The sequence below is a fragment of the Parus major genome, chromosome 11, assembly GCF_001522545.3.
Source record: "Parus major isolate Abel chromosome 11, Parus_major1.1, whole genome shotgun sequence".
Classification (NCBI taxonomy): domain Eukaryota; kingdom Metazoa; phylum Chordata; class Aves; order Passeriformes; family Paridae; genus Parus; species Parus major.
The window spans coordinates 7,405,750-7,426,590 of record NC_031780.1 but is presented as its reverse complement, the minus strand read 5'-3'; the positions used below and the strand labels follow the sequence as shown (position 1 = coordinate 7,426,590).

Genomic DNA, 20,841 nt, shown 5'->3' with positions numbered 1-20,841 from the left:
CAGCAAATTTTTCTGCCTCACTGGACACACTGGTCCCTGCATGCCCTCAGCTCGAGAGGGGACCCTGGGAAGATCAGACCAGCCCCTCCACGATTTCAAGCTCACTGGGCTGCATATCTCTGTGCAACCCTCAAGCCTTGCACATAAGGGCAGCCTATTTTTTTAGTCTCACTGGCAAACTGAGCTGAAAAGCAGCTGGGGAGGAACATTCACTTGGGAAAGCAGGATTTCTCCTTCCCAGCAAGTAGCATTTGCAGGGCAGCAGACAAACTGGCTGACATTTGCAGAGAGCTCTGAAGGCACATAACCCTCTGGAAATGTGCATCATCAGTCCTGCTATTCCTGGCCCACTAAGCTTGTTTGTCTCCCACAAAAGCTGTGAGAGAGCACAACTCTTGCACGAGTGCTGTCTCCCTGGGAACAAATCCTATGTTTGTCCTCCTTGACTTCAGTGTTCATTTGAGCCCACAGCAAAATTTCAAGGCCTAGAAACACCTGGCATGAAGTGAAAACAAAGTATCAAGAAGAACTTCTCCTGGGGATGTACACCCAACAAGAAACCCTCTCTCACTATGCTGATAATCCAGGTAAACAGCTGCTCTTGCAGGCAGAAGCAATCCAAGGAACATCCCTCCCAAAGCCCTTCTTGGTTCCTTGGCAGGGCCAGGGCTGCTGCCATCATGGGCTTCCTGCCTTCCCAAATTCCCCCCTTGACATTCCCACTTGCCCCAGGTCCACCTGGCAACCTCACAGCAACATCAGTTCTTCTTCCAGTAAAATAAATTCACCTAGAACAGGCAGCTGGCATCTGCTCCTTGCCAGAGCCCACAGCAGACATTTCTATATGTTTTATAAGGCTCTTTTCACTCCCTTTCACTCCACATAAAGCAGACTGCTCAGGTTATCAGTGGGATCAGACACACAACCATGGAAAGGTTTAGGAGGAAGAGACTTTGGATGTCTCTGGTCCAGCCCCTCTGCACAAACCATACAATTTCTGAGTTAAAACAGATTGGGTGGGGAGGCACCCAGCAGTGTTAGGTATCTCCCAGGATGGAGATTCCCCACCTCTCTGGCTCACAGAAACCTTCACCTGCCTTTAAAGTTACCAGACACAGATTTGTACAAATCAGCTACAAAACAGGTTCCAAAAGATATCATGTGTCATGATCCCATAGTCCTTGCCTATAAGTTAACCACAGCAAACAACTTCAACATCCTTGGCTCTTAGAAAAGAAGAAAGCTCCTTTTGGGGTGTTGTTTGTTTTGAAGCAGCCCTGTGTTGAACCAAAATGCCAGCAGTTTCATACCGTACAGCAGAAAGGCACTGAGGTTATCTGCCCTGCACATACAAGTGCCAGAAGATGGGTAACAGACCAAGAATCCCATGGAAATAAAAGCAGCCTCTTTTAGCAGCCTTTATCTTTGGTCTCTCTTCTTCATGGCCTCTTGCAGTCCAACAGCAGCAAGCAGGCAGCAAGGCCATGGCATCACCACCATCTGTTTCACTGCCTGGGCAATCAGCTGAACATAAACTCAGCACATCAGAGATGGGCACCCGGACAGGTGATTATACAAACCAAAGGGACCAGCCAGGAAATAGTAAAGAGAGGCCTGAGTCACAAACAGCCAGACAGAGCATGTTGTAAATGGGCTGATAAAAAGGGGAAAATGGAAAAGGGTTCCTAAAGCACCTAAGCCACAGAGGAAAGGTCAGAAAGCAGGGAACATTCCAGAATCAGGCCAGCTGTAAGTGAACCCAGCTCACGGCTCAGAAAAGCAGAGCTGTAACACGTACTGAGGGCCAAGATTTGCTCAGCTAATATATGCCAAACAGCAGCTCTATTTGTTTTCCACTGGATGAATAATCCTTTCTATCAGGATGCAATCAGGAGCCTAACTCCGATTTAGCTGGGACAGCCTTTCCTCTGATTAGGAACCTGGAAATCTCAGCTCAGCCACTCACAAGTTTCTTGCTTGCAGGGAGATTGTTTATAACAGCCCAGCAGATTAAATACAGCAAACATTCACTGCAAAAATCAAAGCAAAGCCAGAGCTGCTGCTCCCCTCTTTATATAGCTGCAGAGCATTTTAGTTGAGGAAACAGAGCGAAAGATCATTCTTTTGCTGATCCCCTAAAATTAAAATTATGCAACTGCTTTGCATCACTCATTGCCATCCAAATTTCAATGATTAAAGGTGTTCATTTTTTTCTGGTGTCAGGGCAAAATAATGAGGACTTGCCACCTCCATATGCCTGCACTTTGGACTTTTTCTATATGTGACTTATACAACCACTGCAATGACAGAGTGCAAAACCCCAAGTCCCTCCTAACACTTGACAACTGAGCCTAGAGGGTTACAGCTCACAAAACAGTGGGGCCAAAACCTGAAACAGATATATGCCCAGGATATGGGAAAACAGGGAGGAAGTTGCAGTGCTGGAAGCACCAGCTTCCTGGAGCTAATAGCAGTATGGATGCTCTCTAGACAAAGTTCTGCATGCTGGGTTCCCATCACGCTCTTAGTGTGGGGGCTGAATGTTTAAGGCTGTCCTCTTCCTTGCTAGAGGGGTCTGACTCCTACAGATATGCAGCAGAGGTTCTTCATTCACTCAGCCTTGGGGAAAAAACAAAACAAAACAAAACTTATCCTAATGATAAAAAGGAGACCCAAGCTGAACATGGGACCAGTGTGGAAGTCAGTGCCAGAAGTCCAGGACAGAAAAACAGAGGTCTCTCTCCAATCTCTATCAAAAGGGAACGATTCCAAAGCACTTCCTACCTCTTTGTAGTAAATCAGTCACTTGCAAAGACTTGCAAGTCTTTGAGAAAGAGTCTGAAATCTCCACTGCAAACACCAGACAAGCTCCAGATGTCTTCAGCACAGGGCTGGCTGAATTATCCCCACCCAGGGAATTAGCTAAACACAGTTTAATTCATTTGTCTGCTTAGTCCAGAGCACTTTTAAATCCCCACATACTGATCCAAGGTGCCAGAGGTGTTTTAACCCTTGAGACCTCAAGATGCTAAACAGTGGTTGAGAAAGCAATTTTAAACACACGTATCTTATATTCTTCAGTGTTTAAATGACTGTGAATGAACTGTTCATCCATGCTTGCTACCAGCTCTTGCTAGGAGTAGTGTTCATTCAGCTCCATTTTGCATGCAATTCCTGCTTAAAATACTGAGCTGAATCAACAGATTCTGTCCTGGAGGAAAAGGTAGCCCTGCCCTGAACCTCTGTGCATCACACAGTCTTAATCTGGCTCTGCAAATGAAGGGCAAGAAGCAGGACAGAAACAGAACAACTAATAAATTGGCATAAACTGCTGGATTTTGAGGCCTGGTATGCCCCTCCTAAACGAGACATCCAAACCCACCTGGGCCAGAGGACTGTTCCTTCAAGTACAAGAAGCAATACAGTAATCCCTCCATTCTTCTCCTGCTTCTGGTCACCAGAGAGCTGTCCATCAGCCCACAGCCAGAAAAGCTCATATCCTAATTAAAAGCCATTTAAACATTTAAAGCCCAAAGCAACAAAGATAAAGATTCATTAGCAGAATATGACAAGTGAAATAATAAAAAAAATAAAAAAAATACAGAAGCTTTTGGTAACAATTCTTTGAGGGGAAAACTAAAGTTTATAGGAATCACTGTTGGAAAGCTCTTAGGGGAAAGGGTTAAGCACTGTCAATTGGGAGATTTAAGCATTGCCTGGAAATGTCAAATGCTATCAAGATATGACAAAGCTCTCTGTAGAGATGCCCTAGCAAAGGGCTCATCTCTGAGAACACAGACTGATGGATCATCAGCCCTGCCAACAGAAAGTAGTTTATTAGCAATTGGTACAAAGAGTACAGCAATCTCAAAAAAAAATGTCAGTTTCACCAAGACATCCAGCAGCTCCATCCAGTACCTACAGCCACATCTGCAGCCCAGCCCTCATGTCAGGAGTCCTCTCACAACATCCAGTCAGTGCTTTCAGGCTTCCAAACCCTGGCGTTCTGGGAGCTGCACTCAAGACGCTTCAGGGAAAAATGATTAAGATTTTCCTTAACTTCATCAGTAGACTTCCAGGAATTTTCTCACCTCAGAGAAAATTAAATGAGTGGAACATTTTTATTCATTTGCTCCAAAGCAAAACAAAACCAGCTACTGCAGCAGTAAGACAGCTATCACTGGAGTAGAGCTCTTCAAAGCCCTGAAATAAATAGCCTTGCCTCTAGCTTCCAGCTGCACTGAATTGCTTTACACCACCTTACACAAAACAAAATTAAATGCTTCCTACAAGTCATCAAAGAAACAGCATTAAAAATGTTGTTGATGCCCACAGGATTAGGCATTAGCTTCTAAATTTCCCCATCCTTTGGTCTCCAGAGCAAACCTTCAGGTCCAACTCAACCGCAGCATTAGGCTGGTCTTCTGAAATGGCAATGAAAGCACCTTCAGCAAGATGAGACACAGCACAGAATCTCCCTTCCTTATTAGTTCAAGTGCTGCTGTCTCTGACCAGCTTGATTCCCACAACAGCCACTTGGCCTGTGGCAGCTGAACAGCCACAGAGCCTGAGCAGCGATTGAGGCAAAACCCGGGGAAGAAAAGCAGGTGTGAAAGAGACTGACAAAGCGAGGAGCACAGGGATCTGAATATCACACCATCCCTTCAGAAATGTCCCCATCTGGCTCCAGAACTGTAGAGGCTGGTGCTCCAAGAAAGAGACAGCTGGTGCTTTCTCTGCCCTTGCTTGGCACATCAATACTTAAGCAATAGATGCCTTTACATCACCTCAAAGATATACTTTGAAGGGCACGAAGGAAAGGGGGACAGAGAGATGGGGAGCAATATAACTTCCAAGGAAGATGAAAAGAGTCAAGGCTTCACAAAACCAATCCAGGTCCCAGACATTTTTGTATCTTTATAGATGTTACTATACAAGGAATGGCATAACATTAAAATCCATTTCACAGGGAGAAAAGCTTTGGAGAAGAGCACAAAGGACAGGGCTGCAAAGTCTTTCAAAGCCAGTGGAGCACACCTCCTCCTGGGGGTGGCCAGCTCTAATTGCCACATTGCTACCCAGTAATGATAGGAGGAAGGGAGTCAGGACAGCTGCAGAAAGTAAATGAGACTTCTCAAAGGAGAAAAAAGAAAAGAGAAAATAACTAAGATCTTTTTACCATGCTATTTGTGACAAGAGCCATCAAAGTGGGAGAGTCAGTGATGGACAGCTGGAGAGAACAGTCAGGATTCAACAAAACTGTTCAGACAGGATAAAATCAGAGTGAAAATTAATATTCATCAAAACAAGTAATCTTTTGCTTTGCCCTAGAGGTACCACTGTGTTACAAGGTAAATATCCCATTCTGCTTCTTAGATGCAAACCAAGACCACTCTTTTCCTGAGGGTGACTGCCACAGCTCTGTAGGAGGGTAAGGATTGGACACCATCTCTTCTCTAGCTGGGAGAGACAAGCTCCCTCCTGATCTGACAGGTTCACTTTGACAGGCATCAGAGTGGGCTGTCCTGCTCACAGTCATCTGTGGGAGGATGGGAAATTGTTCATGGGCTTGTCAGAGCCACAGAAGAAGCCAAAGACCAGTCACCCTAACTTTCCTTTCTGCACTAGTTTCATAAAGGTAAGGTTTTGAAAATATCTCTGTGACTTAGCTTTTGTGCCAGTGATCCAAACTTCATCAGGGTTGGCTCTCTTCTTAAGTAAAAAGGAAAGGGCAGAGGAAGCCTGATTGAGCAAGTTGTTTCCCTTCTGTGGGGGGCATTTGCTCAGCCTTCCACCACTGGGAGGCAAATTATCTTCTGGTGCAAGGGCAGAGAGTTCAGCATAGCTCTGCTAGCAAAGAGCTTGGCCCAGGTCTCCCTTGTTGACTCCTGCTTTTTAAGAAGCATTCAATTTTTAAGCCTGTATTTTTAAAAAGGGAGCATCCACACAGCTGAGGAGACACAGGATTCCACTCCCTGCTCCTGCCTTCTACAGCAGACCTAACACCCAGGAAAAATAAGACTAGCTGCCCCGGATTCTTTCCCCCATATCATTATGGGAAAAGTATATGGCAATTACAGTCCCCCTGCTGGGACATTCTCCACCAGCTTTTGAAGTGCAGCTCTGAAGCAGAGCTCCATCTAAACAGAGCCAGCCTTGACATCTGCATCCCAAAGCTCAGTGGGAAATGGGCAGCTCAAATCCTTAACAAAACATCAAGCAAGCCACCTAGGACACAGTGCCCTGTGCTGATTCCCTTCACCACATCAAAGGTGACAGTGTCATTTGACAAATCACTCCTTCTTGCTTCACAGGACTCTTGTGTCACAGCATTGCCTCCAAAGTTTCCCATTTCCCCTACAGAGCAAGGTTACCCCAGCATTTAAACATCAGACAACAGGTTTACCTGACACTTTAAAGTCAGCTAAGGCGCAGCTCAGGCCCTGCACAACTTAGAGTGCTCCTGGAAGCTGGTGGCTACAACTGAGGCAGCTGTGCCTTCTCTGGACACAGCCTCCTCTCACCTGCCAGAGCCCCCACACAGTCCACGGGGTCTGACAGCAAATTTTTCATTGCCCTTAAAGTCCCAGAAGGCCAGAACTTGAAAGGGTCACCTTAAGGACACCATCAGAACCCCAGCTGTAGTGAGGGAATAAAATAAGTCAGATAGAACATAACACCTCTTCCTATTAGTTTCCAGAAATCCTTAAACAACTGAGAATTATTCCACAAAATAACTTCTGCAGCCTGGGGAGACAGAGCCATGCATTTGAATACATACACAGGCTTGTAGCTGCATGTTCTGCATTCTTCTCTCTTCATTTGACTCCTCAGCCCTAAATTCTGATTCTGTGATCATTCCCCAAATAGTCCAACTACAGTTTCAGGCATCCCATTACCTGAGGAGGAGATGATCCTGGAAGTGTGGCTGACCACAATCCAATCCTTCCCATAAGAAACAATGGGCAGAGGAATGTGTGCAGGAATTCCATATACACACACAACCTAAGCCCACAGACTGGGTGGAAGATGGATAGACAAGCAAGACCACCGGGGTTGTCAGCTGCCAACTCAACACCTGGTAATGACAAAAGTACTAAAGGAGATTCTGGTTTTAAATACCAAGAACTAACTGCTTATTAGTCTGAAGTTGAGTGGAAAATCCCTTTATAACGCAAAATTAAACTTCATCATGTCCTGGTGACCCTGTCTGACCCATCTTCATACACATCATCCTTCTGAAAAATCTCAGCTGCTTCACCTGCGAGACAACACTGTACAAATCTCTCACAGCCAGTGGTCCTGCTGCCTCTTCCAATCCATTACATCTTCATCACCATTCCCGATGCCTGCTGCTCACCGAGGACAATTAAGGATGAAGGATGAAGGATAGCAGGACAATGACAGCAGTAAGCAGAGTAGGGTATTAAATAGCTGACAGCAGAGCTCTGAAACAGAAGGGACAGAGAAGTGAGGTGTTACTGTACAAGTTATTGTACACAAGCTTCCACAATGCAAACTCAGTATAGACAGGCCTATAATCTGCTCCAGGCCTGGAAAACCCAATCCCCTCAGCAGCAGGAGCACTACTTACACCTGCAAACTTTCTTTTGGGAAAGGACAGAGGAACTTCACTTTGATCCAGATCCAGCTCAGCTCTGAGCTGTGCTGCCATTTTGAGGTGATCCCTCAGCATCAAGGCACAAAACCCTAAACCAGAACATGTACATACAACATTGTGTGCAAGCTTCCTGATGTCCTATTACTAAAGTAAGCTGCAGAGCAAGGAAGTCTGTGTTATCCTCAGAGAGCTGGCAATAAGCATTAACAATATGTGTGCTACCACTTAAACTACTTCGAGGAATCCTTCCCACCCCCACTGTCTGGTTCACCAAACACAAAATACCTGCTCTGGATCAACCCTTACTGTCTTCCTTCTCCCACACTGCCAGTTCCAGGCTGGACATCACCACTCACCAGTCATTGCTTTAAAAGTGGGTTTGTTTTGCATGCTACATTCTATGTTTGCTGCAGTACTTTGTGCTTTCAGGCTTGTGTTTTCAAATTTTTCTTAGCAGTTACAGGCACTAACAAAAAAAAAAAATACAAAAGAGAACAAAAAGCTGTCCTAATTCTAACACAAATAGCCTGGGATTTCACAAAAAGTTCAATACTGAAAGGTAGTGAGGAAGATTTAAAAGACTGTTCTGCAGTTAAGAGGGCACAAAAAATAACACAGGAGAGCTGTGGAGAGTCCCATCAAAACCTGCAAAGTCCTAATTTATGTCTCGCTTTTGTTTCAACCCTCAGCTTCACATAAGGCTCAGAGTCCATCCACACATCTGTCACACCTCCCCAGCAGCAGCTTTCAGATATGTGAACCTCTTACACTTGGTTTGCCAGTCAGGCCCTGTTTCAGTAGCATCACTGCACCTCACTCTGCTCTAGTAAGGGTCAAACATTAGCATTTCCATTTGTCCATGTTCATAAGCCAAGACTGTACTGCAGAGGCCTGGGAAGGCTTCTTGGTACAGAGACAGCTCCTCTGGAATTAATGCACCTTGCATCAACAAAGTCTTAATATTTCAGCAGGAACCAAGATTTCATATGTTGGTCCTATTCCAAAAACTTGGGCTACTTACATCACATGCACTAGATTCAAATAAAGCAGCATTATGGTTTCGTTAATTTTTTCTGCTCCATATATCTCCACAGGCATAAGAAACAGGCTTCTGAATTTGAAATGGAGCCTGAAGTTTCTGCAGAGCTTCACTTCCCAAAAAGCAAATATTTACATCCACTAGCACCAGCTGCCTCTTTTCTTTTTTCCTCCATTTCATTTCCAGATGCATTGTTGGTACATCTGCTCTATTAATTAAAACTGATTTACACAAGACAAAATAGAATCATTATTACAAGCCTTCAGTGCAAACGAGTGACGTTTAAAATTGCACTGACATATTCCAAAATTCCTGTGTCCCATTTTTGCACCTTTGCTGCTTGAAAAGTGTTTTGCTCTGTTCAGGTCCTTTGGGCATTCCTATAGCTGAAAACCAAAAGCTATTTCAGCCTTACCTGACCCTCCTGACTTGCTCTTAGCTCCTGCCATGAATGATTAACACAGTGGGGAATGAGGGGAAGGCTGGTGGTGTTTGGCTCTATGTTTTCATGATCTAACCATTTTTCAGGCCCATCTTTAGGAGAGCAAGGAGTGGTGGTGTAGTTTAAGTTCTTGCCTTAGCTAACCTTCCAGTGCATGGCATAACCCAGCACACACCTGCTAAAGCAACGCAGTGCAACAGCTGTGAGGAGCAAAGGGCATCCCCACGGTGATCCCCACAGGCACAGGATCCTTCTCCCTCAGACAGCGTTACTGGCCTCACCTGGGCTGGCCTGTTGTTGGTAACCCTGTGGCAACTTCAGGTCAGGAGGGCTCCTTAGCAATCCTTGCCTTTCACACTCTCTGAAAGGTGGCATCTTCCAGACATGGCTCAGAAGGGCTTGAGGTGGGAAGGGGAAGAGAAGAGCACAGAGACAGCACAATTTCAAGTTATGTCCCCCTGGAAAAGGTACCACCCCTCTGCCAACTACAAAGAAGGTTCTGTCTATGTTTTTCAACACTTTTCTGACACCCTGCTGGCTATTCCAACAGAACCCTACCCTCACAGTCTCTGTAGGACACATCAGACACAGGGGCCATCTCATTTCCCATATCTTGATCCCAGCTTCAATTTAATCTCTGCTGTGAAAAGCCACAGAAATGGAAAATGTGAAAAGCCACTTAAAACTCATCTACCTTCAAGGGAAAAAGTAAATATACAAGTTGGCTCCAAAAGCAGATGGTGTCCAAAGGAAATTATGATAATTAATCTGAGTTGTAGATTTCCAAGGGACTATTCCACTCCAGCACCAGACCTCTAGGCCAGCACAGCAGTTAAAAGTTTCACCACACTTTATTAATTGCTAATTACTGCTTCATTACTTCCACTCATGCTCCTGAGACTGCTGCTGTCACTGTTTCCTTCAGGGGTCACTTCAAAACTGCAGAAAGTGATGTGATGAGTAAGGTCAGTTACTGAAACATAAATAGGTCTTCTCAGCTGCTGCATGTGCTCAGCCCCAAGCCAGCTCTGAGGCCTGTTACACTCACTAAGCACAGTTTGGCATCAGGATCATATGAGAAGACTCCAAATTTGTCTAATTTACAATTGTACATTTGTAACTTCTGTTCTAGCTCCCTTTTGCTAAACCCCATTGTCCCAGCATCCAGCCTATGTAGCAGTGGCTGTCCTGCAGATCCCCTCTGTAATCTAGTGAGGAACTAGTCAGAGTTAATTTACATCTGAATTTAATCCATTTCCTACTCAAACTCTTCCCTCCAAAAAGTCTGAGCAATTCCAGTCAGAGTCTGGTCTTGAGTTTTCACACACAGAGCAGTGATACTGCTGGGAATTGAAAGCTGGACAATATCCAGAGCTTTTAACAGGTTTCCAAGTCTGAAAACAGCTTTCAAGCACAGAACTTTCACAAAGCTAGTCACGTAATTAAGAGCCAAACCACTTATATGAATATAAATTTATGGGCTAATACCACCCTGTTTCATAATGGAAACAAAGTTAATTTGAGTTTTATTCAGTGCCAGTGCTATTAACTGTGCATCTTAGGCATAACTGAACTTTTCCATAAATCCAAATTTTGTTAACACCCTGAAATCAATTACTTTGTGATTTATAGTTAAGACCATAGTGCTGACAGTTATTAAACACCAGCTTCCTCCGGTGTTTCCACAAAAAGTGCAAGCTCACCCTAGGTGTGGACAAGCCTCTCCTGTGTTCCCAAAGAGCAAAAGTAAGTTTTTGAACTAGCTTTCCTTTAATTCCCAATACATCAGCTGGATCCAGGTCCCTTCCAGTTTGTGCTAACACTCAATGCCAGTTCAAAGAGCTGTTACGTGGCTTTCAGGTGTGACAACAAGCTTCTGCTGCCAAATATCACCATTCCCACCAGCCAGGAATCCTACAGCCACCCCAGCCCTAGCTGCACTAATCCCAAACACATCCTGTGCTGCTGATCTGCTCCATGCAGGGCTCTGCCTGCTGTCTGCATGGTCGCATGATTTGCTCCAGCTGCATGGCTGGGTACCATCAGCATCACTGCAGTAGTGAAGGCAGGGAGCTGCTCAGAGGGCTCACACAATTCTGACAGCCCCACATTCCTCTGCTAAACACTCATCTGTCAGAGCACACCATTATTTGTGGGGATGTGCAGCTATTCAGCAGCCACCTTGAAATTAGGTTTAATTGTGACCCCAAGACAGATTTCATTACATTTCAACTCAATGGTGTTGAGTTGTGCTCTGCCGTCAACCTGGGGCAGTCAGCTGATCATAAAGCAAGTATTTAATCACCTTAACTCTCTAGAGGCTTAAGGCACTTCACCACAGCCCCTTTATTCCTTAGTCTTAATTGAGGTTTCATTACCCACTGGTACAGGGTCATTGTTTTGAAGCACAGGTACCTGACAGCCAAGGACCCGGGGCTACCTTGGCATGAGCTCTCATTTATATCAAGCAGCATTTGCTCATTCATCTCTTTGATACCCAGATAATGATCTCTGGCTTCAGCAACAAATAAGTTTTGAATATTGATTCACTTTCACTCTGCTATCCCCCAATCTAAACAAATCAATTCACCAGCAAGTGACAGGCTCTTCTCCCTGCTATCCCCCAATTTAGATAAATCAATTCTTTAACAAGCGAGTCATCCCCAAGCACTATGATGATGCACTTCAATAAATCTATTCAAGTTTCCTACAGAGGAAAAAATATTATTTTCATATACAATTTCATATTATTGTTTTAATAAAAGGAGCCATTTACTGTGGTGCTCTAGTGCAAATTGTGTTACAGGTAAAATTTCATCTCCCCAGTCTCCATGGGGGACACAGAGGACCTGACACAAGACAGGAAAAGGACATTTGTTAAATAGCTGTTCAGCCAGGGAGAAAGCTAATTTGCTTTGGGCTCAGTGCTTTGTCTTTGCTTTCAACACCAACTATTTAAACTCAAAAACTGCCAGGCATGCTAGTATATTAAGATCTATCAAAATTCAAATCAGATGCATAATCTAAATAATGTAGTGTATAAATTGACTTTAAAGACTGCAGAAGTTGCATATGCATCTTTTAAGGTCTGTAGCAGCAAAATTAAGACATCCATATTTTCCTTTTACCTTCCAATCTGCCATTTCATGTCTTTAGGCACTGTTTTTATATTGTTATATTGGGAATGCAAATATTTCATAAAACTTTTGATAAGCTTGAATACAATTCTGAGCATTTACATTTCCCTATAATTCAGTAAAACCATAAACACATTAAACAGTATTTCTACCAAAATCAACTAGACAATCCCTATAGCAACCACTTCCAACCCAGTCTCCTGATTTAAGGATGCTTCTGAAGTCCTCACATCCCTGAAGAACATTCTGACATTAACAGCCAAAGTCTTAAGCTTCACTAAAAGCAAGAGAGGCAACACTGTCATTCAGTTCAGCATCCATTCAACTCCTCTTCTGCATAAAGATTTCCCAAAAAAACACCAACTAGCTGTAAGGAAATGAAGTTATTGGTACAGGATTCGTTTCCTGTGTCATCTCACACCTCTAGGACACAGAATGATCCTCCCCAGCTCTCCAATTTGGTGCTTTACTTCCAAAGAGAAAGGCAACGGGAAAAACACATTAGCATTAATAATTGCAATCAAAATAAGTTAGCAAGCAGTCTCCAGACAAATTGGATAGCCAACCCAAAGACAATCACCTGGAACCCCTGGCAGTGCAGCAGAGCCAGCCCTGAGGAATAAGGCACACAGCTTTTTCTTAATCACACCACTCAGTGAAGGCAAGCAATTAGGATGAGAACATTTGGATAAGAATAAATAACAGACTCTGCAGGCAAAAGTACAGTGTATAACAACCTTATCCTACCAGAGCAGTTGTCATAGCCAGGAGAAACTGAAGATCCTTAAGAAAATCCTTCTGCTAAGGGTTACAGCAGGCACAGTGGGACATGGACTGCAAGGCTCAGTGACAAGGCCAAGGGAACTGTGTGCAGGCCTCCCCCACTGTTTTCACCACATCTGCAAGCAGAGTCTCTCTAAGCTGGTAAACGCCAAAGTTAAAGTTAGAGAGAAATGAGGACAACTGTACCCTTCACTCATGGAGGATGGATCCAAATGGTAAGATGAGGAAAGCTTGGCTAAAAAAAAAATTTTAAAAAAATTAAACCATGCTCCCCTACTGCATTTCATTGATTTCTTCCATGTTTGGTAAAGAAACATGTAAACAGCAACACCGAAAACATAAAATAAAAGGCTTTATTTTTTCAAACAACATTTGTTTTCCTTTTTTTAAAAAAGGTCTATTAACTCTTTCAATATTTGTTGATAAAATGAAAATATACAACAGCCATGTAAATCAACATCTTTTCTCCTACTTCAAAAAATATATGCATCCTTCACACCAAAAGCACATACTGATTAATTACAACACAAAAGCTTTTCAGCTGTGTAACCCTGAGGGCTCCCACACAAACATGAACACACTTGTGTGCACAAGAAAGGCAGCACACAACTGATGAACTGTTCAAACAACTGTTTGTTCAGATGGTAATACCTCAGAGCTGTTGTTTTAAGGATTTTTAGCATGGAAAGGCTAGCAAATTCCAGCAACTGCATGTTATATGAGCCTCTCGTGGCTAATGGAAGTTTCCTATTTTTAAATGTCTCTTAAAGGTTCTGCTTGTTACAAGCCTAAGTGTCTACAGCCACTGGCTAATTCTTTTAGCAAATTTCATTCTTGAGAATTGAGCTCAGCTTTGGACCCATAAGAAGTCACAAGAGAGGGCTTGATGGCAATCCAAATTATTGCCTGAAGAGTAAGCAATGAACAACCAGAGGCTGAGCACTTCTCTGGCATAAACAGCTCCATTTGATCCTTCTGTCAAGTGACTGAAGTGCAGAGAATTGGAACTCAAGATATCAGCATGGCATTCACAAAACAGCTGCAAGAATGAGATGGAGAAACCATTATCAGGCTTTGGCAAGGAAATTTTCATCTCAGTCCTCACTCACTGAAGTGCTAAAGTAGAGGCTGATATTCAAAGGCTACGAGGTGAAAATTCAGAGGCTCTTGTTTAAGAATGGCAAATGGGGACATGTACCTATAACCACCATTTCATACCATACAAAATCATAAGGCAACTTACACAGGATTTCCTCGACATCACCATTAAAAATGAAAATAACTGTAAATTAAAGGGATGTCAAAAGACAGTTTTTAAGGATGATAGCAAGAGGCTCTGAGGCTTATGCTCACTTGTCAGCCCTTGCTTCCACTGAATCAAGGATTCCATGTTATTCTGCATCCTAAAACACCCAGCCCACTGGCCAGAAATCAAGGTCTGGCTTTCTTTTCTCCTATTTCCTACAGAGAAAATATGGTGCAAATAGGATTGATAGCTCAAAACATCCTCCCAGCACTTTCAATGCCACACCAGTTTTGCATTAATGTTACATTCACATAAACAATGTTTTTAACACCTTCTGCCTGCCCCTGAAACAAGGTCTAGCAGCAGCAACTCACACAGTTGTAGAATTATTTTAAAGTGGAATGTCACTAGCCATTTGCTGCTGCTGAGCCTGCACAATCAGGTGGAGCTGTCTCTTTGCAATGGCTGTGTTTAAATCCCCTAGAAACTCCAACAGCTTGCCCTGGAGGAGAATCTCCATGGGCACGAACTGCAGAACCTGCTGGGGAGAGTCTGTGTCCAGCAAAGAGTTCATCAGTGCATTCAGATGCTGCAGATACTCCACCACGGGCGCGGGGACGCCTTGGTACCCAACGCACAGCAAAGCGGCGCTGGTCCTCAGGGGCTCCCGCGAGGTCGGACACGCGAACGCGATGCTCCTGAAACAGCAGTGCAGGATGAACACCAGGCCAGCTGTGAAACGTGTCAGGCAGGAGAGAACAGGCAAAACCAACGCATCTCCTGCTGCCAGCTGGGCCAATGAACGCAGAACACACTCCAAAAGCTGCTGCTGGTACTTTGGTTCTCCATCATACAGCAAAGAGAAGGTGAAAGTCAGCAGCGTGGCTGAGTCCACGGGCTTTATTTCCATATTGGGCTGGCTTTCTGTGTCACAGAGAGAGGGAAAGCCCACTACAAGGCACTTGAATTGGTCACTACAACTTTCATTTAGGACTTCCTGATGGCACCTGGAAAGATCAAACACTTTTGCCAGTATGAGTTCCCCAGGAAGAACTTCACAAGAGTGACAAGGCAGCATTGATTTGCCTTTCAGCCTCCCCCCACCCAACTCTTTCACAGCCTCATTAAGACTTTCTAAGACCTGAACATCACAAAATGGAGAACACTTTACCCTTGGCAATCTTTTTCCTTCCAAGATGTACCAAAAGCTACATTCAAGGTTTGAAAATGATCCTTCCAGGATGCACGTGTTCCCAGCATTATTTAAACTGTGTTCCTCAGCCCAGTGATAAAAATATCCCTTTGCCACTTTATCATTCCATGTCAGGGTTTCCATCACCTTCCTTTCATTGTATGTACTAAAATATTTGTTTCTTTGCCCAAACCATTTTGCACTCATGCTGCAACCAGCCTGGGATTTCTTGACAAGCCAATTACTTCTGCCAATGGGTTTCATGTGGAACTTTTGCATGAAGAACTGTACTGCACAGTCTCTTAACTTGTTGAGTTTCATCTGCTCCGCTTCTTCCATGTGCTCAAAAAGACTGATATTTTCAGAGATAGTCTCTACCTGGAACTTGTGGAAGAACATGCAACACTCTTCATGTATTTTAAGGAATGATTCTGGTAGTGTATGCTGGGAGAAAAGGGCTTTGTTGATAATTTCAGTTCCAAAGTTCTGCATCATTTTAGGAAGAAGCATATGAAGGCTTTCTCTGCCCATATAGCGAAGACAAACCACATAGGCCTCTGAGTTTCCAGCTTTGCTGGTGGCTGGTTTAAAGACATGGACCTCCTCAAAAGAGCAGTTTAGGAGAAAGAGCAGGTTGACAGAACAGTGTTCAAACAGAGTGAACATCTTCAAAATGAAGGATCCTCCAGTGCCCAGGATCATTAAAGCAGTGACTGTTTCACAGTAATGAAGGGGTGAGACGAGAGCTTCCTGTTCGCCTGGATTTCCCTGGCAGTCAAAGCTGCCATCAGCAGTTACCAAGTGAACTGTGGTCATACTGCTCACAAAGCTCTGAAGTCCTGTTAGATGTCTTAATGTCATCACATCCCCAGTGTTATCTGGGCCAAAGTACCACCAAGGTAACGTATTTGCTATCAGACGGTCATCCATGATCATCATAAGGGTGTCATTGGCTTCATGATAAGGGTTTAGAGTATTAGCCACCCAATTCCAGTGGCAAGGGACATGGTGGGACTTCAAGAAGTGGTTAAGGCTGGCTATAAAAGCTCCAGGTGCTTCACAGAGGTGGACAGAATTGAGTTCTCCATCTTGAAGAGCTTCTTCTGGGAGAAGAGAAAAACTGCACAGGATCTCATGAAATTTGCACCATGCTTGGGTACAGAGCTCAGCATTTACAGACTTCTTCACATGAGATATTATTTTCCCTGCTTTATTGGTAAATGAGGTGTGCCGATGCCAGTCCTCGAGGTTCTTATCACTTAGTTGGTTCTTCACTTCGTTCATTGAGTCCTTCAGAGCCAGGAGTGAGTGAAATTCCACGTGATCACATGTAAAAGCATTGCTGGGATCTGGCAGCTTCCATTCACCATTCACTGGCTTAGTGTAAGTAAATTTCTTTGCAAAGAGCTTCTCAATTTCAGAAATAATTTCAGGACTGAACTTCTCAAGGCTGGTCTTCTGGTTAACGTAAGGCTGCTTAGATTTATCCATTCTTGGGTTGATTCACAACCTGGACAACAGCAGGGGAGAAGAAACCATGTCATTCCAATCATACTAGTACAGAAATAGAAAAAGCCTTTTATAAAAAAATAAAAATGTGTCCTGCTTAACAGCTGTATTCTGGAACAGAAGTAAATGCTTCATGGAATAATGCACTAATGAGGAAAGTAAATGAGGGCTATCCTAAATAAGGTCATTTGGAAATCAGGAGTTTCACCAGTTCAATCGCCTCTCTTGCTATTTACATAGTAAGTGAAGAGTTGGCTGGTGCTTGGCCCTTCACCGACTCTAAATATTCTGCTCATTGTATGGGTCTAAACACTTAAACACAAATATCCCTCTCAGTCACAAAAGAGAACACACCACAAGCTCTCCAAATTCAGCAAGTGGCCCAGAAATTTTATCATCTGATTATGGCAGTGTTTATCTGAGAGCTCAAAGTATGGAGGGTGAGGAGCCACAAGCAAAGGCAACTTTGAGAGGGAGCACAGCTGCTGCTGCTCCAATTTCCCAAGTGGGAACAACCCTCCCACCAGGCCCAGGGTGCTGCTGGGGGAGCCCCTCATTGGCACCCTCGAGAAGTGTCCCTCAGCTGAAGGGCCCTGGAGGGATGCTGGACACCAAAAACCCCTTTTCTCTGCTCAGCATTACCGCTCTCTGCCAGATGACTGCAAATCCTTATGTCTTCCTTTAATGACTGAAAAAACTGTGATAAATCTGAAATGAGAGGATTTGGTTACAGCTGTGGTCAATGGGAATAAGTGCCTGATATTAAAGAAGAAAGTAGTGCTAAGTGTTGTGCTGTGAGTGGGTAAAGACCAACAAATACAAGCACACTCCACACAAAGCTGAGGAGGCTGCTGCAACCTGCTCCACTGCTCAGCACAAAGAACACATCGCACAAGTGACAGGCACTAACCAGAAATCAGCCAGCCAGCAATTTATTCCGAAGTAAGATGTTCATTTAAGCAAAATAACTTCATCAAAATTAACACTCGAGTTAGGAAATCTCTCAGCCTAACACTTTAACCATCCCTCAAGCCCCCTCCCATTCCCTCAAAAGCAAAATACAATGATTTTAAGTGTTACATAACAGTTGAATTTAAGAAAATATTAGATTAAAACTGAAAGAGCTGAGAAATTTTGGAAACAATGACCATCCTCAGCACTTTACTCTTCCTCTCGAACCTGTGCAGCATCTCAGGCCATAGTCCACGCCTCCTCATCACCATCAGCCCTCTGAGGAGAAGAGAGACACATGGTCGCACACACAGTGGAGGTTTCATCTTGCCTCTCCCCAATTTAAGGCCTTTCAACTGATAGGTTTAATTTCACTGTCCTCTATGCAGATGTGCTCCGGCTTTAATGTCATCCTTTCTTGTAGGATGTTCTGGGGAATGAGGAAAATTGGGGAAAACATAGACCATTATGCCCTGGACTAGGTTTATTTCATTTTAAACACCAACTATAAGCTTTTAATTACAGCTCACCGCAGTTACTCATAAAAGAGGTTTGGATTGGAAGGGACCAGAAAGATCATCTTGTTCCAACCCCCCTGCCATGGGTAGGGATACCTTCCACCGGTCCAGGTTGCTCAGAGCTCCACCCAACCTGGCCTTGGACACTTCCAGGGATGGGGAAGCTACAGCTTGTCTGGGCAACCTGTACCAGGGCCTTACCACCCTCACAGGGAAGAATTTCTTCCTAATAGCCAATTAAAATCTCTCCTCTTTTAGTTTAAAACCGTTTTCCCTTGCTCCACTACTATCTGCCCGTGTAAAAAGTTGCTCTCCCTCTTTCGTATAAGTCTCCTTTAAGTACTGGAAAGGGCTCTAAGGTCTCCCCAGAGTGTTCTCCAAGGCTGAACAATCCCAGCTCTCTCAGCCTGTCCCAGAGGTCCTCCAGCCACAATACTAAAAAGCTCAACCCTAAATCCAAGCTCGCTCAGCGCACAGCAAGAACAGGCAAACGCCCGATTTTTCATCGTCATTTCCAGTCCCCTTCCGGCCAGGACCGGGCTCTGGGCTCGCCCCACCGCGCAGCTTCTCACCCATCCCCGCGCTCCGCTTCCGGCCCGGCCGCCTCACTCCGCCCCGGCCGCTCGTAGCGCCGCGCCCGCCCGAGGCGCCTCCCCGCGCCGCCCGCTCCGTACGCGAGGCCGCGGCCTCAGCGCGGCCCGCGGCCGCTCCCGCTCTCACCCGGCGGGAGCGCGCCCAGCCCGGCCCCTCGCCCGCCGCCCGACCCGCCCTCTCCTCGGGGGCACCGCCCTGGCCCGGGCCGGGAAGGCTCCTGCTGCTGAGCTTTTACCGTCACCGCCGGGGAACGCTCGCCGCTGGGTTGGGTGAAGAGCGGCTGAGTCCGGTGAAGGCTGCGCAGGCCGGGCAGGCGGCAGCACGGCTATGGCTCCATTTCCTAAACAGGGGCTTAAGAGCGGCTGTTTCTTACGAGGAAAAGCGAGCAGAGGAGCCGTCCCCGAGCAGCGGGGCAGCCCAGCAGTCAGCCTTGCTGGGAGTTGTCCACGCGGCACTTACCAGGCGCTAACGCTGACAGGTTGCTCAGGAAGAAAAGAGGAGGAAAGCTTTGTCGGGATGTGTGGCCACCCGCTGGAGAGGCAGGACTGGGGCTCGGCGCCCTGTGTGTTTTACCCCGATGCCCTGGGGGCCTGAGCCCAGCGCCATCGTCTCGCAGCCCTGCAGAGGCCAGGGCTCAGCACACTTTTGAGTCTCCGGAGTCAGCAGTGATGCTCCTCCAGAGCTTACGCTGCCCTCTGTAACACACAAGACAGGTACTTAAGAAGACTCTTCACATAGTAACCCACCTTGCTGCCCTTTCTAAATCTCCAGGACGCTTGTTACACCCAGGTTGGGTTAGCAGGAGGCAAGAGCCTTGAAATACTAACAGTCATAATGAGCATCACTGAACATCCACTGCAGCATCCCTGGAAACACTCAGACACTTTAGACAGCAAAGCAGCATCTAATCTGCACACAGAAGCAGAAAGGTTAAAGCATGTTCATCAATACAGTAGACAGCAGGTGCAAGTTGCTTTTGAGACTTTAAATACTGTAGGGATTTTCCTATATGCAGTTTCAGGAATGTGGCACTCCCCAGCCCTTCTGGAAACAAACAGCCAACAATGGAGCATGAGTAGGCAAAAATCCTTTTGCTTTAATACCAGGCTTCCTGCTATTGATTTTTACAATCTCACATACTCTTCATGAAGCTCAGTCCAGTCCTAAGCCAGAAGTAGTTTTGGTACAGAAATTCAGTGCTATCAGTACTAGGCACTCCAGAACTGATAACTTGGGAAAATTTTGCTTGAAGCCCAGTCACTGGAAAAAAACCCCAAACCCTACCATGTCTATCTTAAGGATATAATAATGTATACATAAGGGGCCTTTTCTCCCACTCTAGGTACATGAGAGAATTTGTGTGTTAAAGTCATAACTGAGCACAGGGATCTATAACCAGACAACTTTCCTCCCCTCTTTTAAACTAATTGCTTGCTTTCTAAATGAAGCAATATTACTGCAAAATAGAAAGAATCTTAGTATAGAAAAAGCCCAGTGCTACCTGTAAACAGGAATACAGGACTAAAACTCTTTAAATCTCTTGAGGGAAAAAAAAAGAGAGAATGTATTTTTCAAGCCAACACTGTCATATTGACCCCTAATAGTGGTGTTACAAAATGGTACTTACTGGCTGCCTCATCAGAAAGAAGTTTTACCTAATGAGAAAGGGGCTGAGATGAAGATCGAAGATTTCTCTGTCTCAGTGCCTCTTCACCCTTTGACTAGCCTGTTTGAAAATCACCTTTACCAACATCTTTAGCAATGTAAATGTAGAGTGAGAGCTGGGGCAAATGAATGAAAGCAGATGAG

At 44.8% G+C, this 20,841-nt stretch overlaps 1 protein-coding gene across 8 annotated transcripts; it reads right to left on the bottom strand.

The window, feature by feature from the left end:
* Positions 1-13,361: 13,361 nt before the first annotated feature.
* On the bottom strand, positions 13,362-20,841 carry CMTR2 (cap methyltransferase 2). 8 transcript variants are annotated; one of them, XM_015640381.2, is made up of 4 exons: positions 19,011-19,057; positions 18,149-18,350; positions 17,612-17,677; positions 13,362-16,970 (listed from the first exon to the last, which is right to left on the bottom strand). In XM_015640381.2, the coding sequence occupies exon 4, from the start codon at positions 16,949-16,951 to the stop codon at positions 14,660-14,662; it is 2,292 nt and encodes a 763-aa protein (XP_015495867.1). In that variant the 5' UTR covers positions 16,952-16,970; positions 17,612-17,677; positions 18,149-18,350; positions 19,011-19,057; the 3' UTR covers positions 13,362-14,659. The 8 variants fall into 8 exon arrangements, with proteins under 8 accessions (XP_015495867.1, XP_015495868.1, XP_015495869.1 ...); XM_015640382.3 differs by having other exon boundaries at positions 18,149-18,199; positions 19,011-19,033; XM_015640383.3 differs by lacking the exon at positions 18,149-18,350 and having other exon boundaries at positions 19,011-19,051.

Excerpts from the sequence above, each read along its gene's own strand:
- CMTR2 (XM_015640386.3), bottom strand. The coding sequence starts at position 16,951 with ATGGATAAATCTAAGCAGCCTTACGTTAACCAGAAGACCAGCCTTGAG.